Source organism: Platalea leucorodia, assembly GCF_965183815.1.
Source record: "Platalea leucorodia genome assembly, chromosome: 5".
Taxonomy (NCBI): Eukaryota; Metazoa; Chordata; class Aves; order Pelecaniformes; family Threskiornithidae; genus Platalea; species Platalea leucorodia.
This window is the reverse complement of record NC_138827.1, coordinates 8,154,548-8,171,566: the sequence shown is the minus strand read 5'-3', so window position 1 is coordinate 8,171,566 and position 17,019 is coordinate 8,154,548. Positions and strand designations below refer to the sequence as shown.

At 38.6% G+C, this 17,019-nt stretch overlaps 1 protein-coding gene across 3 annotated transcripts in view; it reads left to right on the top strand.

The window, feature by feature from the left end:
* Positions 1 to 17,019, top strand: part of LOC309591075 (sorting nexin-29-like) — a 131,791-nt gene that overhangs the window by 51,081 nt on the left and 63,691 nt on the right. For 2 of the 3 annotated variants that reach the window (XM_082312826.1, XM_082312827.1), the window contains exons 14-16: positions 488 to 570; positions 4,768 to 4,874; positions 16,849 to 16,965. In XM_082312826.1, the coding sequence (XP_082168952.1) occupies positions 488 to 570; positions 4,768 to 4,874; positions 16,849 to 16,965 (307 nt within the window). Of the gene's footprint in view, positions 1 to 487; positions 571 to 4,767; positions 4,875 to 10,600; positions 10,875 to 16,848; positions 16,966 to 17,019 lie in introns of those variants that run through there. The other variant, XM_082312828.1, reaches the window with a different exon arrangement.

The following is a 17,019-nucleotide window of genomic DNA, read 5'->3' as shown; positions in this document are numbered from 1 at the left end:
CATTTTCTGTTAAAACAATAAAGTCTGTTTCTAAAGCCGAATTCTTATTTGCTTGACTTTAAATACTTGGAAAACTAGTAAAATTATTATCTAATTTTATTCTGGCCATTCTGAATTTCCTTGTCTAGTATCCCATCCTTGTTTTTTTTAATCCACTGTTGATTTAGATAGACTGTATCATTCTTCTTCTGTCAATGTAGCATAGTATAGAAAAATCTAAATTAAAAAATTAATGAAAAGTTTTTGATTATGAGATAATCTGTTTCACTGATGTGTTTATTTGGACCTGGAAAACTAGCTTTCCTGGTATGCTGCTGTTGATGTATTATTTAATGTGTAAGTAATTTTTTTTTTTTTTTCCAATCTTGATGACACAACTTAGATAAAGCTTATTATTACAGATAGTATGTTTTTTTCTGTTGAAATGGACTTGCCTTTATTTTGAGAAAACAATAATATTTATTTATTCTGTTCTTTTTATCAACAGAGAAAATGAGGTGCTAAAAGTGCAACTTAAGAAGTATGTAGGAGCTGTCCAGATGCTCAGAAGAGAAGGTCAAACAGTGGAAGGTAAGGATAAAATGAAGGGCGGGGGGGAATCCGTGCACGGCGTTTGTTTTTCTGTATGCTACCATTGAGACAGTTTATTGGAGGCATAGGTATAGTAACTCAATGATGGAAGTGACTCCTGGACTTGTATAAAAACTGGCAATGAAAGAATAAGCAGTGAACAGCCATGTCTCTGGTTTACAAGAATCTGCTTTTTTTTTTTTTTTTTTTTTTTTTTTTTCCTGATTGATCCTGGAATGGATCTCTGTAGATAACCAACCACCCAATCCTGTGCAAGCCCTGGTCCATAACCAACACTTCAGCCACACAAAACAATCCTGGTGCAGCTGGGGACATGATTCACGCTTCCACATGCTACCCAGTATGACATCAGCCTTCCCCCTGCTGGAAAATACCAGCATCTGAAGAGCTGACAGTACTGTTGCTATGAGAACTGTCCCTGATGCAGCTCTGACTGGGCTATTTGCTGTTGTGTGAATGGTTTTGTAATGCAGGTTGATCTAAAACAAGAAGAATGTTATATGATGGCATACTATCCAATTACTGCGAAATAGAAACAATCAAGAAGTCTTTGCTTTCCTTGCTGAGTCTTCACCAAAACAAATGAAATCATTTACATGAAAGTGGGGTTAGCAAGAGATAATCATAAGCCCTATTCATCTCTTCCAACCATGGTAGAGTAATATCTCCCAATAGTGAAAATAACATATTTGATATCTTTTCCTTTTGAGAAAAATACCGAAGTAGATTTTTGTACTTATTTTTAGGGTATTTTCTTATAGATGAGTCTTACTTTTTTCAACAAGAAACTTTCCAGAAAAAGCTATCAGATGAAAATTTAATTTAAAAAATAATCTGTGAATTAATGTGATATTGGAACATAAGAATAGTTATTTTGAGGAGAGAAAATTTATTATCTCTAGATTATACTGTTGGTGTTGTTTTGGAAATCAGTATTTGCAGACTGCTTGTAATAGACTCTGTATTAAGACCAGACATTTCACTTTCTTTGCTATGTTGCTCTAATGAGCAGATTTTATATCTGAAAGATAACGAGTTATCAACATTGTTACCTGTTTTTCTTCAGTGGCCAGTGGTGATAAAGTGTCCATGACAGGATGAATTGGAGTCTTGATTCTAAATCATCTTCTGGTAGGACCTGTATTTCCACTGACGACAGAAGGTGTTTCAAGAGACGAGGTGGCTTTTCAGAAATTGGCACCGTCTCTTGGTTTTTTTTTTTTTTTTTTAGTTGTCAATATTGTGGTCATATAAGTGGCTGTATTAATGAATACAACATTAATTCTGTTCTTAAGGGCTGGTCACTATACTTATCTGTAGTTTAAAAACTTCATTCATCCTTAAAAGGATTTTTGTTAGTGAGAACACATGTTTTTACTTCCGACTTTGCTGGAGTGTAATGATTCATATTAAGCATTATTCATGAAAACCACTGGTTAAGCTTCTTGTAATAGCAGAAATTATCCTTCATTAGATACTGACAGTTTCCATGATGAGTGTAATTATAGGAAAAGAAAACAAAAATTCCTAGGCTAGCTATATTCTGCCATGTTAAAATTATGCAAATTAGTGAGTGATAAGAATAGAAACTGAATAGGATGGTCAGATTTTATAGATGAAAAAGGGGGATAGAACAGCACCAACATTTCTAAAAATGAATACATGTATGCTTTACGCTCAAAGGATATTTACTCAATTCACGGTAATTTTCTGTAATATTTATCATTAGTGACCGGAATAAATTTCAGCTACGTGCACTATCTGTAGTAATTTTTCTTATATTCTAACTTCACACATTGTATTTTCTATAAAACCAAATATTGGGGTTTTTTTAGCTGCCATTGGAGATTTATGTGAAATTTTTAGTACTGGGGCCTCTAACTCAAAAAAGTACTTGAGCACGTAAATAATCCCTGAGAACTAATGTGCTTAGATACACTTCAAAAAAGGAGAGTGAAACCAGATTTCTTTTACCAGATTTATAGAAACTATTGCACCCATGGTTTATATACATAACTTGCAGTATCTCATCGTAGGCATTCGTGTTTTTCAGATGTGAGCCTTCATAAGTAAGAATATTTGCATTATTAGAAAGAGCTATTTGTGTAACTCAAGGCAAGTTATTGAATTCCAATTGTGGTATAACATAAAGTGACCGTAACAACTTGTCTTAAGTCATTTTGTTCTTAATTAGTTTACGTGCTTAAAAGGATTACAGAGTATATTTACAAGAGCTGTTTTATTACTGTGTTGTGAGATTGTGACAATTTTGTGAAGAAAATAGGATGAAGAAACTTCTGTTTTCTCTGGTTTTGTCATTTTAAGTTAAAATTCTTGTTGGTTTCTTATATATGTTAATTTACACACTCATAGGTTAAGGTTCTTGACTTCTAACTAGCCTTACATGTAGATAGGGACAGAGAGTTCTGATCTGTTTAAACTCGGAAAACTCCCAGCTGTCCTCTTTTGCTGCAATGTTAGGAAATTGTCTTCATCAGGAGGCATAAACTGTTGCATACAACCAATTTCGCTGCTGCCCTATGTTATCATAATGAGTAATTTCAAAGATGATTAATCTTCTTCCAAACGGTATCAAAACAAAAGTCTTAAATGTATTGTAGATTTTAGAACACTATGTGTTTAGACTTTCTGTGAAACTATTTTGAAAGAGTCAAAATAAATTGAGCTTCTGCTGTTATTTTTATGGCTATAAATGGGAGAAGAATCTCAATGGTTGCTACAATAATCAGATCAGATGCTATTGAGTATGGCTTTTAAATAGTTTCCTAAAATAATAAATGAAACTCAGCATAATACTTTGCCTTGCAGTGACTTAAAATAACAGAAAAACACTCAGCAAATATGATTATAAATAAATTGCGCAAGAGTCAGAACTGTGTCGAGTTCAGAATATCATACCAGCTTTCAAAATGAGTTATCACTGCCATAGACTGAGCAGTTTGATATTGGTATTTAAATATTTAATAAATGAGCATCCTGATTTCTCAGCCATCAGCAGGAGCTGGGTGTGTACCGTTTTTCAAACCTGCTTAGATACAATAATATGTAGATGAACATGCTGATCTTAGAAGTTTCTGGCTGAAGAACTTCAAGTAAGATTTACAAAAAATAGCTCTTAAAATAGCTTTCAAAATTCACTTAAAATAATAATAAACTTCTGAATGTATATATATTCTTCCTCAAAGCAAAAATCAGTTCCCAGGCTCAAGAGTATTTAGTCAGATGAATTATGGTGTCTTCTATCTCCCTTACAGTGGTTGTATGTATAGTTTAGATTTTGAAAAATGGTGAAAGCCTTTGTTAAGCCTCTCTTTTATTAGAGCTTGTTTACTCTATATATGTGCTAACTTGTTGTTTTAGAAATTCATGATCTGTGAGGAAAAGTCAAACTGGACTTTGTGTAACTTGGAGAAGAGGAGACTTACTTAGAATAGGCCTTAAATTGATCATCAAATACATAAATGATAGCTAGGAAGAGGAACAGAATAAACTGTAGTGTTCATTCACTGCGGATAAGACAAGAAATAATGGGCTTAAATGGCAGGTGAAGGAAGTTTGATTAGCTATCAAGAAAACCTTTCTGAGAAGAATACTTAAATTTAAATAGATTGTGCAGGGAAGCATGAAATCTCCATTATTGGAGGTTTCTAGAAATAAATTAGACAATTAACTGTCAGGAATGAAATAACTACAGCTGATTTTGCTTTATGCAAAACCATGAAATACTAGATGAAGTATGGAATGTCCATTCCCAGCCCTATTTTCTGTAATTTCTATGATATGTAGGTAGTCTATGCAAGTAATATGGAATGATATTTTGGAAGAGAAGTAGAAAAAAGACTTAGAAGCATAGGCTTAGTTTTCGAAGGCTTTGGGTAGGAATTGCAGTTACTACCTACATAGCTGTAGCTGTAGTCACAAAACAGCCAAGTGCTTTTAGTTTGCATTTTTTTTCTGTTGAGAGTACCTGTCTAAATAGTGCTCACAAGACAGCTCCCTGCAGCATTTGTGTTTTAGTACTTGTAATAATGTTTAATATTACATCCTATTTTGACACTTCTAATAACTGTTTCTTTTAGAGCTATTACTCTAAACAGGTTGTCTTAGATATTTATGTAATTTAACATTTTAATTTGAGGTATCTCTTTGTTTTAGTTCTGCCAAACATTTGGAGCACTGATGGTGAATTTACTATTCCAGAGCAAAAGCAAGTAGAAAACAATGAGGAACTAGCCAGCTCTTACGAAAGAAAGTTGATTGAGGTAAAGTTTGTGCTGCGCAAATTTTATGGAATCGTAATTGTAACATAACATTTGAAGGTATAAATAGTTTCTTTGTTTAGTTGTTATTTTTTGCACCATTAGTGTAAAAGAAAAGTCTGATTTTTGCTTTAAAAAGAAAAAAATGAAAGATTTAGTATTTAAGCTTCTGTGGTTAAAATACAAATTTGTTCATTCAACTTCAAAGCATATTTAAAGCAATGCAGGTAATTACAAATGCTTTTCCTAAGACGGGTACACATTTATACTTCGATATGAAAATGAAGGTTAAGTTCCTTAAGGTTATAACTGATGGTGGTGAAGTTGAAAGCATCAGAGACAATAGGTTTCAGGTATTGTCTAAGTTACAGTACATAATTACAGGCATTGCTATTTTGTCAGCTGAGCTTTAAAATGAGGACATACTGAAATCTGTATCTTTTTCTGGGCTTTCATACTGTTTTCTGATTGCCAAACTGTGTTTCCTTTTTGTATTGCTTTAGCATGTAGCTTATTGAATACTGCAGGATGATGGAAGCTACTAGTTCTGTTGATATGACCATTTTAGAAAAAGTTCTTAATGCAAGATTCACTTTTAAGACTAACGTAAAATTCATTAAAGAAAAAAAAGGAAAGATGAGGGTTTCATCCTAAATTTAAATACAGATGATTTTCCAGACAAAAGTAATGAAAGTTAATAATATCTAATACCCATATCTCCTATTAAATATTAAAAGAACATTTTTATAGAAAGTAAAACAGTAAAACATCTCTGTCTTTCTCTTGCCCAAAATACTCTGAAATTGGATGCTCGTATTAACTGATTAACATGACGATGACTAAAAATGCAGGTCGTGCGTCAAAGAGATTAATATAGTTCTTCTAAAACATTCATACTTGGTTATCCTTTTCTCATAGGACCATGTGAAACTAATTCTCTCCCTAATGCATACCTTTGGTTGGGTTCTTCTGACTCCTTTCCTCTGTTCTGTACCTATCAAAAGAATATCTTAATTAAGAACACAGGTAAAATATCTTTCAGCTTTAAAAGCATCCTCCTTCGTTCTACTAAGTTTGTTCTGCATGTTCAGGAATTTGTTGCTAACACATCTGAGTTCGTGGAAGACAGTGTTAGCAGTAGCACTGATGACACAGCAGTGGATGTAACCCCTGGAAAATCTTGTGGCAAATCACATCCAGAAGAGGAAGTCCGCATCTGAGTCTCACTTACTAGTCTGTAACAATATCTTTACATACTCAGAATAGGATGTAACCCCTGTAACAATCCAGATGCGTTTACCAAAAGTCATTACTCCTTTTTCTTTCCACAAATGAAAGATGTGAAGTCTTAATTTCAAAGGTTAGCCTGCATTGTGTTCCAAATTGAGGGCTAGGATAGAAACCACTCTTGAATGCTGTTCTGGCAGTTCCATTCAGCTAGAATTGGGTCTGAAAAATGTTCAGACTTAAGCAGTTTTAGTAACCGTTGTTTTGTGCCTGGTAGACTATTCCAACTGAAGACAAAGATTCCCTTGAATTTCTTGGTAGCTGATCAGGATATTGAAGTCTCCCCACAGAGAACAGTGATTTCTATGTCCATGGTGCAAACTGGTTTGAGAACCTGGTTTGGCTTAAAAAATATTTTTGAGGTATTTTCATTCAGATCAATTTCCTCATCTGATTGACAGTCCTGCACATAGTGTAGGTGAAGAGCAGCAGTATTCAGTGATCACTGCTGAAGATTTCCTTATTGTAAAACCCTGGACATCTAAAGGATGGCAATAACTGCTGCATATGTTACCTAACTACATTAATCTATCATGATTTAAAGCAAAAAAGGAAGCTTAGCAGCTTAGGAACAGAGAGTTACTAGCAAGGGCATAAGCGACAGCAAATTAATATCTGTGGAATAGTGAAACCACAGATGAACGTGACTTTAAGCAACCTTCTCCCAGGAGGGAGTACTGGGGCCCAAAAGATGTGGCTGATGGTGTGGGAATTCTTTTTATTGTTGCAGTCCAATCATGCCATACAGGGGATAACAATGAGAAAAATGTGATGAATGAGAAAAGAAACATTTCTATTATGCTTTTGGAGTTCTACAGTCATTAATAAATACTGGATCCGTACACTGTCAAGTCAGCTGAGCTCACCAATTGGTTTGGATACGTATGGACCTACACAACTGCAATTGTGGTTAAAATATAAAACTTGTGCCAGTCTGTGTTTTTGTTGGATCTGTGCAAGTTAAGGGAGGACAGTTAATACCGGGTCTAGTGTAAAGCCTGCTAGGTGAAAATTAGTCTGTCAAGATTTTTTTAAAAAAAATCTAAATCATCAAAGTGATTTACACAAGATAATGTTCTGTGGCATGTGAAATTACTTTTTTTGAGTCTATGTTTTTAGTATCCAATAATAATATTTAGTACCAAGGCGGGCTATGGAATGTTTATGGAAAGCGGTCTCCTGATAGTAACTGTGTCTCTGTGCTTCATTGCTTATGCCAGATTATCCTTATGAATGCTGGTTGTACATTCAAAGTATTTTCTGTTAGCTCATGAAGATAAGCCTAGTAAAGGGATAATGAGTTGTAATTCAGAATAGCTATCTCAGCACAGTAGATCAGGTGAAACCTTCTTCCAGGTGTGAAATGAGAAGTTAAAAGGATCTGGGGAAAGATAATAATGGTGGTGTTTAGAGATTTGATTAGATCTTTGTTGTTTAGATCGTTCGTCTTGGGCTTTGGCATTTGCTATGAGGATACATGGAAGGATGCAGCAGCTAGAGACATGCTAATTTTTATCCCTCTTATTAAACTCATTATCCTGTCTATCTGATTTTGCTTTTGCTGGTTACTGTCATTTTCCCTGGCCAGGCACAGGTCTTGCCAGAGTAGTGTTTTTCCTGCTCAATGTGTTAGTGCTCTTTTGTGTGCCAGGATTAATCTCAGTAAACACTGGTAGTACTGTACACAATTGACAAAGACTGCGAAATATTGCAAGCATTAATACGTAAATCACCTAATGCGCACAGTTCCCAATGTATTTTGAGTTGAAAGCTACAGCTTATTTTCTTCTTGTTGCTTTTGATGAATTGTGACTTGTGCTTACCTTATGTACCTATAGTAAACAAACAAACAAAACCCCAAACAAATAAAAACCCACGCCACAAAACAAAATAAATAAAAAACCCCAAAACCCAACCCTTTTCTTAAATGGATCTTTCAGTCTGCCTTGAACCAAATAACTTGCTTGCAGATGGAAATGTCAAGAATAGAAAATGGAAGTTTTGAAAAAGAAAGCAATGACTTAGCATTTTCTGGCTATATCAATAGATTTGTCTGAACTGTCTGCCATCTTGAGTTTTACTGTTTTTCACTTGTAGAAAAACAAAATTCTTGATCTTTAGTAGGATACCTGCTCTTTTTTGAAGACCTTTGGCTTTATTTCTGTTGGGGAAAAATGTAGAAGAATGTTGATTTTTGAAAAAGGGCATCTTCTGATGGGAAAAATACACCCTTGCTTCCACTGAGAGCAAAAGGAAGCAACTTCTAGTTCTGTCTAGAGTTTCTTGGGACATGCATTGTTTTGCATTTTGTGACAATTGGGGAAAAAAATGCCTGTATCTTATAGAAAGTCATTAATTCAGATGTGGCTTGTGCAAAAACTTTTATGAATTTTAGCTGCAAATCATATTAAAAAAACCTGAGTTCAACTAAAACACCCTTTTGAAAAACCTTATTGATTTTTCTTGTTGCGCATGTCCTTCTAAGACAGATTGTATTATTCATATGCTTAGTGAAGCATTCCTAGCAGGTTTTAAGTTAACAGCTTAGTCCTTTGCTATGGAACATTAAGTGGTGTTTACCTTCGTCATCTTTCTGGAGACTGCTCTTAAATGTGGCTGTGCTGGACAGTATAGCTGCAGTGCTGTCAGGCAGCAGGGGTAGACTTAGATTTTCTTTTGACAACAGGTCTTTAGAGTTCTGTTTGTGTGGAATCTAAATATTTTACGTTAGCCTCACTTCCCCTTTGTGATAAGGATTTGGGCTCTTGTAAGCATGCTTTCTGATATGACCAGGACAAATCTGAATGATCATCTGGCCAAGGGAAACTTAGTTCATTTGTACTTTAATTTTCTGCTTTAAACATATTGTCATGGAGAAGAACAACTGTGAAGATGACTGAAGTGCCAGTCGGGAAAATTATTGCTTAAGCTTCAGTGTGGAATGGATAAAGGAAGATGTGATGACATAAAATGTAACTGAAAGGCTATCATTATAAGGAGACCTCTTTATTGTTTTTAGCAGACCTTGATGCAGGAAAAATTAGAGGAACCTAAATCAATATTGCTGTTCAGAAGTATATCTCATTGCTCCTTTTGGTTTGCTGTGATGGTAATACGTTTTTCTTTGACAAGGGAAAGTACTGAAATAATTACTAATAAAAGAGATTTTCACAGGTAACATACCTGCCAATTTGTCCTTTTGATAATACATAACAAGTGATTTGCAGTTTTGTTTGCTGTTAAATTTTCTTTTTATTGTTTAACTTTGCTAGGGACACTTAAATTTTTATATTACTTCCAGTGTTTTGAGAGAGCTGTTGAATTTACATATTAATTGAGTCTGTAAGTAGAAAGTTACTTCAGGGACATCCAAATTAAAGGGAGAGAAGATAGTCAGATATTACATCAGATAGTTTGGATAGGCCTGCAAAGCCCCCTGCAAGGGGAAACTGTACCAGCAACACACAGTGGACATCGTAAAAAGGAACAAGTACTCGTAGTGGGTGGCTGTCTGTTGAAGGGTACTGAGGCATCCATCTGCCGACCTGACAGGGAGTCACGAGAGGTATGCTGCCTTCCGGGAGCTAAGGTTTGAGACGTGGCCGAGAGGGTGCCACAACTCATCAAGAAAACAGATTATTCTCCATTGTTAGTATTTCATGTAGGCATGGACGACAGTGAAAGCCAAAACCTGGGTAAAATCAAGGAAGACTTTCAAGCCCTGGGGGTGCAAGTGAAAAACATTGGTGCCCAGGTTATCTTTTCCTCCATCTTGCCAGTTCGAGGGAAGGGGGTAGCCAGAAATAGGCGCATAATGCGTATCAACTCCTGGCTACGTGGCTGGTGCCATCGTGAGGGTTTTGGCTTTTATGACAATGAGGCGTTCTTCCATGACTATAACACGCTAGGGAGGGATGGAATCCACCTGCCTAGAAGGGGCAAGGGAATCTTCAGCAACAGGCTGGCTAACTTGGTGAGGCAGGCTTTAAACTGAAGGACTCGGGGGGTAGGGTCCAAAACATAAATGCTCATGCCACCACATCCAACTGGGGAGTAAGTCAGGCCAACCAGAGCGGCGATGGGTGTTCCTTAGCTGTCTCCCAAGATGTGTACCAGAGGAGCAACCGCCTCAAGTGTATGTATACAAATGCACACAGTCTGGGAAACAAGCAGGAGGAACTGGAGCTCCATGCCCAGTCAGAAGGTTATGATATCATAGGAGTAACTGAGACATGGTGGGACAACTCACATGACTGGGGAATTGCGATGGACAGTTATAGGCTGTTTTGCAAAGACAGGCAGGGAAAAAGAGGTGGAGGAATCGCACTCTATATTGAGGAAAACCTCGAACGTATTGAAGTTTGGTGATTTTATTTTATGGTGATTGTGAGTGCTCTACTGAATGCCTCTGGGTTAAAATCAGAGGGGTTGTCTCCAAGCAGGACCTTACAGTGGGCATCTGCTACTGACCTCCAAACCACAACAATAAAGCCAATGAAGCGATATTTGGGACACTAAGGCAAGCTTCTGGTCAACAGAACCTGGTTCTCATGGATGACTCCAACTACCCAGACATTTGCTGAACGAACGATACAGCAGCTTGCATGTCATCCATCAAGTTCCTGGAATGCGTAGAGGACTGTTTCCTCTTACAAATGTTAGATGTGCCAACCGGGAAGGAGGCACTACTGGACCTGCTATTCACAAACCAAGAAAACCTGCTTTGTAATATCTCGGTCAGTAACAACCTTGGCTGCAGTGATCACGATATTGTGGAGTTCGGGATCTGGCTGAGCATGCTGAAGGTCAGCACCAAGACAAGGGTTCTAGATTTTAGAAGAGCAAACTTCAGCTTGCTCAGAGCTCAGTTGGGAGGGGTTCTGTAGGAAGCTTCCATAGAGGACAAAGGAGGCAGTGAGTGCTGGGAGTTCTTCAAGAATGCTCTCTTGGAAGCACAAAACCAGTTTATCCCCTATAAAAAAAAAGGGAAGCGGAGCAAGAGGCCCCCTTGGCTCAGCCACGAGCTCCTGGGTCTGCTTAAAACCAAAAGAGATGCTTACCAGAGATGGAGAAGTGGAAGTTTGCCCACTGAGAACTACAAGGGCATTGCCAGAGTGTGCAGAGATGCAGTTAGAAAGGCAAAAGCTCAACTTGAATTGGAACTGGCCAGAGACGTCAAAAATAACAAGAAGGGGTTCTTCCGGTATGTAAGTTGCAAGCAGAAACAGAAGGAAAACACAGGCTCACTGTTAAACAGTAGAGGTGAATCAACAATGTCACCAACAGTCACCAACAATGCTGAAAAGGCAGAGGTTCTCAACACCTTCTTCACCTCTGTCTTTACCCAACACTGTTGGATCCCAGGCATTGGGAATGAAAATCCAGGAGGATCCAAACATAGACCCACCATCAGTGAAGGAGTTAGTATGTGAATTGTTACAGGAGCTTTTGACCCCTACAAATCGATGGGCCCTGATGCCATCCACCCGAGGGTGTTGAGAGAGCTGGCTGATGTCACTGTGGGGCCACTCTCTATAATCTTCGAGAAGTCGTGGAGATCGGGGGATGTCCCAGAGGACTGGAGGAAGGCAAATGTTACCCCTGTCTTCAAGAAGGGCTTAAGGGAGGATCTGGGTAATTATAGGCCCATCAGTGTTACTTCAATCCCCAGGAAAGTTATGGAACGGATCCTCCTGGGGGCCATCACAAGTCAAATGAAGCACGTGATTGGGAAAAGCCAACACGGCTTCACCAAGGGCAGATTGTGCCTGACAAATCTGGTGGCCTTCTATGATAAAGTGACCTGCTCGGTTGACATGGGGCAAGCGGTCGACGTTGTCTACTTGGACTTCTCCAAGGCTTTTGATATGGTTCCCCACGGCCTCCTCCTGGAGAAACTGATGCGTTATGGCCTGGACAAGTGGTCTGTGCAGTGGGTGAGGAATTGGCTGGTGGGCCGCACCCAAAGGGTGGTGGTAAATGGCTCTTTCTCAAACTGGCAACCCGTCACAAGTGGGGTCCCCCAGGGATCGATATTGGGCCCAACGCTATTCAGTATCTTCATAAGTGATCTGGATAACGGGATCAAGTGTAGCCTGATGAAGTTCGCAGATGACACCAGACTGAGTGGGGAAGTAGACACTCTGGAAGGGAGAGCCACCCTGCAGGAAGATCTGGATGGGCTGGAAGAGTGGGCTAACAAGAACCTTAGGAAGTTTAACAAGGACAAGTGTGAGGTCTTTCACCTGGGAAAACATAATGCAGGAGTGCAGCTCAGACTGGGATCCACCTGGCTGGAGAGCAGCTCGGTGGAAAGGGACCTGGGGGTCCTGGTGGACAGGAAGCTCAACATGAGTGAGCAGTGTGCTGCTGCGGCCAAGAAGGCCAATAGGATGCTGGGTTGCATCAAAAAGGGCATCACCAGCAGAGACAAAGAAGCCATTATCCCTCTCTACTCGGCGCTTGTCAGGCCACACCTGGAATACTGTGTACAGTTCTGGTCCCCGCTGTACAAAAAAGCTGTGGACAGGCTGGAGGGGGTCCAGAGAAGGGCCACCAAGATGATCAAGGGTCTGGGAAGCCTGCTGTATGAGGACAGGCTGAGAGAGCTGGGTTTGTTCAGCCTTGAGAAAAGGAGGCTTAGAGGTGATCTCATCACCATGTCCCAGTACTTAAAGGGGAGCTACAAAGAAGATGGAGATTCCCTTTTTACAAGGAGTCCCATGGTGAGGACAAGGGGTAATGGGTACAAGCTATTCCGAGGGAGGTTCCGATTGGACACGAGAGGTAAATTTTTCACCATGAGAACAGTCAATCATTGGAATAATCTCCCCAGGGGAGTGGTTGACTCTGCTACGCTGAACACGTTTAAGACTCAAGGGGACATGGTGCTGGGCCATCTCGTCTAGATGGTGCTAGAAAGGTTGGACCAGAAAAGAAAGGTCCCTTCCAACCTGGTGTTCTATGATTCTATGATTTTCTTCTCCTGATAGAGACAGGCACTGAAAAATCAAACATGATTTCTAATATGTAAACTACTGACTTTTGCATCCATTCCTAAATTTGTATGTTGCTTTTGATAACCAATCAACCAACTATCAATCAGCACTATGGTTTTTCTCTGTGCATTTGCAACTAGTAGCATTCTGCATCTTTTTGTATGTGAAATAAAAGGAAGTTCTGCCTCCCGGGCCAGGCTCTCTGTAATTAACCATGACCTGCTAATATTAACCTGAATCAGAGAGGGGCTTATGATGTTCCTAAATATTACACCACTCACTTTGAATTGGAATGAGTGGTTAAGCTAGTATGGAAAATAATTTATCCAGAGTTAATGACATTATGTTATTACTTTATCTAGTAAAGTTGGCAATTTTGTTTGGTGCATAAATATTTGTAATTTATGAAGCAAAACTGCTTGCTAAGTGGCACCTACTATGTTAGTCGTAATGCAGAAGTTCATATGGATTTAGATATCTTTTGGTTTTGCAACATGAGCTTACTAATTACTAACAAGTGTTTGAAGTCAAAGAACCTTTTTTATCAAGGATGATGTTGAATCAACAATTGAGATATGACTACATAGTATCATTAATTGATAACAGGGAAGGCCTAATATTCTGATTTTTATCAGGAGGAGCCAGAAAAGAGTCTAATTAGGAGGCTGGGAAGTTAGTTTTTCTAATGGGACTAAGTGCAACAGAAATGCTTGACAAGAACAAAAACAAAAGCAGTAAGTTAAAGATGCTTTAGTACACTACAAATAATAATAAAAAATTTGATTCTTGAAACGATATTAATACTACATTAAACCTTCGCACTTCAGAAAGTGAGGAGCGAAACTAAATGGTAACTCAGACACGTTGCAAGCTTTTTGTATTGTGATGAGTAAGATAAAGCATCAATATTAATCCAAAACTGCTTACATAATGAGGCAAACAAATAAAAATGTTTGCCTGTTTGGGTTTAAATAATCACTCTGTGAAATCTTTAGCTTTTGTACTTCCTGACAGTTCCATTACACGGCACGTTTGTTGTTAGTTCAATTACTGTTACTGGTTTTTAGCTTGTAATTTGCTGAGCATTTCAGAATAGTTTGTAAATTCAGAATTAATGAGAGATATCAGTCTAGACAAATCATAACTGGGCTTAGTTTAGCTCTTTTTGCATATATGCCACACTGATTAATTACTGGATTTGAAGGACTCCCTCTAATATAAAAATAAATCGGAAAAGAATACTTGAAGTTCAACTCAAGTATAATTATTTTTATTTTTTATTTTTAATCAATGATGTCAGCTCCTAGCTTGTCAAATTGAAGCAGTTTTTTCTGTTTCCTTTGATTAAGTAAAGGATACAGGTTGTCTGGAACAAAGCACTAAACTAAAAGCAAGCACTAAATTAAACAAATTAAATTCAACTGCTTTATCTTGGTGAACTGCCCTGGGGAAGAGGGAGAAGGCAGAGTGGTAATTCAAGAAAAGGAAAGCACGAAATTCATAGGTAGTAGGGGACTGCCTCCAGAAGGGAAACTATGAACTCTTAAGAGATTTGGCAATAGCCCAAATCCCTGTGCTATCAGTTTGATATTCATCTTATTCAGCTGTGCATTCATAATATTACCCCATTGCCTCTACTATTCTCCTAGCTTTGGGTGGCTATATGAGGATGTCGTGGTTTAACCCCAGCCAGCAACTAAGCACCACGCAGCCGCTCGCTCACTCCCCACCAGTGGGATGGGGGAGAGAATCAGAAGGGCAAAAGGGAGAAAACTCGTGGGTTGAGATAAGAACAGTTTAATAATTGAAGTAAAATAAATTAGAACAGTTAAACAGGCAAAGCAAAAACCGTGCACGCAAACAAAACAAAGCAAGGAATTCATTCACTACTTCCCATCGGCAGGCAGGGGTTCAGCCATCCCCAGGAAAGCAGGGCTCCATCACGCATAATGGTTACTTGGGACGACAAACGCCATCATACCCAATGTCCCCCCTTCCTTCTTCTTTCCCCAGCTTATATACTGAGCATGACGTCATATGGTATGGAATAGCCCTTGGGCCAGTCTGCGTCAGCACCCCCCTGGCTGTGCCCCCTCCCAGCTTCTTGTGCTCCCTGCGGAGCAGGGGAAGCTGAAAAGTCCTTGACCAGTGTGAGCGCCACTTAGCACCTGTTTAGAGACAGCTTAGCACTACTTAGCAAGAACCAAAGCATCAGTGTATCATCGACATTGTTCTCATCCCAAACCCAAAACACAGTCCCATACCGGCTACCAAGACGAAAATTAACTCTATCCCAGCTGAAACCAGGACAGAGGAGGCATTTCCAGAGTTGCTGTAACCTGAAAAACATGTTTACCAGTATTGTTGTGGTAGCCTGCTAGGCCCACTAGAGGGGCCAACCAGTCACTGCTGGTGTTTTCATCTCACTACTCCTGTTAAAATTGTAGCTTTTCTTGCTCTGCCCTGGGACTGCTCGTCTGGTGCTCCACCTCTGATAGCGGCCCTCATCAGTATTCCTTTCCTTTAATACAGGAGTCATATAGGGAGGTTCACTTGGAAACTTCTAACAGTGGGGTTTTCTGAAGAGTCTTTCTTTTCCCTTGAAAATAATTCTACAAACCCTTTTTGGCTCAAATTTTGCTTCAAGGCTACAAGTGGCATTATCAGTTCAAGACAGCTCCCTTGCCAGGTTTACTATATACTGATGGGTCATCCATCATAACTGAGACTTCTTTCTTCTAGTTTCCCCATCACATTCTCTTGATGATAACACGTTACTGCTACTGTTTAGACCTTTGCTATTTGGGAACCCTTGTCCTTTTGGAGTTCTTCCCCCTTAAGCTGTAGGTTTATACTTCTGTGTAAGAAAAATCCAGGAGCTCAATATAATCTTTAACCTTGATTTTAGTCTTATTGTTTCTTGCTTCTCTTGGCAGGGAACCAACTTAAACATAGTTTGCTCTGTAAATCAGTATACTTTTCATCCTTGTCATTCATCCAGCCCTGTTCACTTTCATAAACATCCTGCATCAATTGGTGCTTTCTTGACACTTGACTCAAAAATGGAGAGCACAGACATAGCTAGACTTCGTGTCCAAAGAGGCCATGCTTGAGGCCACACTGTTTACCTATGCACAACAACATGTGCCAGAGCGCAACTGTGGTGTTTATGCTCCTTTGACCCCTCACAGATGTGCCTGGTATGAGTGGACTTCTAGCTCCAATCCTATTAAAACTCAAAGTAAGAGTGCAGAATCTATTACTTATGAATTATTGACAAAGTTTAATGCACTTTGTGCATTTTGCATTATTCCCAGTTCAAAATATTTTGATTAGTTTGCAAATGTTGAGTGCTGTGTTCATCAAAGAATTAAACTGAAAACAAAAGTTAATAGATGTTTTATTAGAATCATTTGCCATAGGATCACCTCTGATAGGAATAAAATTGGACATAGTGTTATATTTTGTCCTATTGAATTCAATATCAAAACCTACATTTCAAGGCATGAATCAAAATTATTATAACAGTGTTTGTTCTTAATGGTCAGCTCAAACTAACGCATTAGCAATGAGATACACTACTTGGAGAGTATGATAAAAAATATAAATAAAAGTTGATATACGTGTAAGAAATTACATAGTGTGTTTTTTTCCAGTTTAGAACACAATTATCTCTTGGCTTTGTTTTTCAGGTAGCTGAAATGCATGGGGAACTGATTGAATTCAATGAGAGGCTGCATCGTGCTCTGATGGCTAAAGAAGCTCTTGTGTCCCAGATGAGACAAGAATTAATTGATTTGAGAGGACCGGTAAGCATTTGTTTATTACAATGTAGAATACCACTCTGGAATAAGCTCAAAACC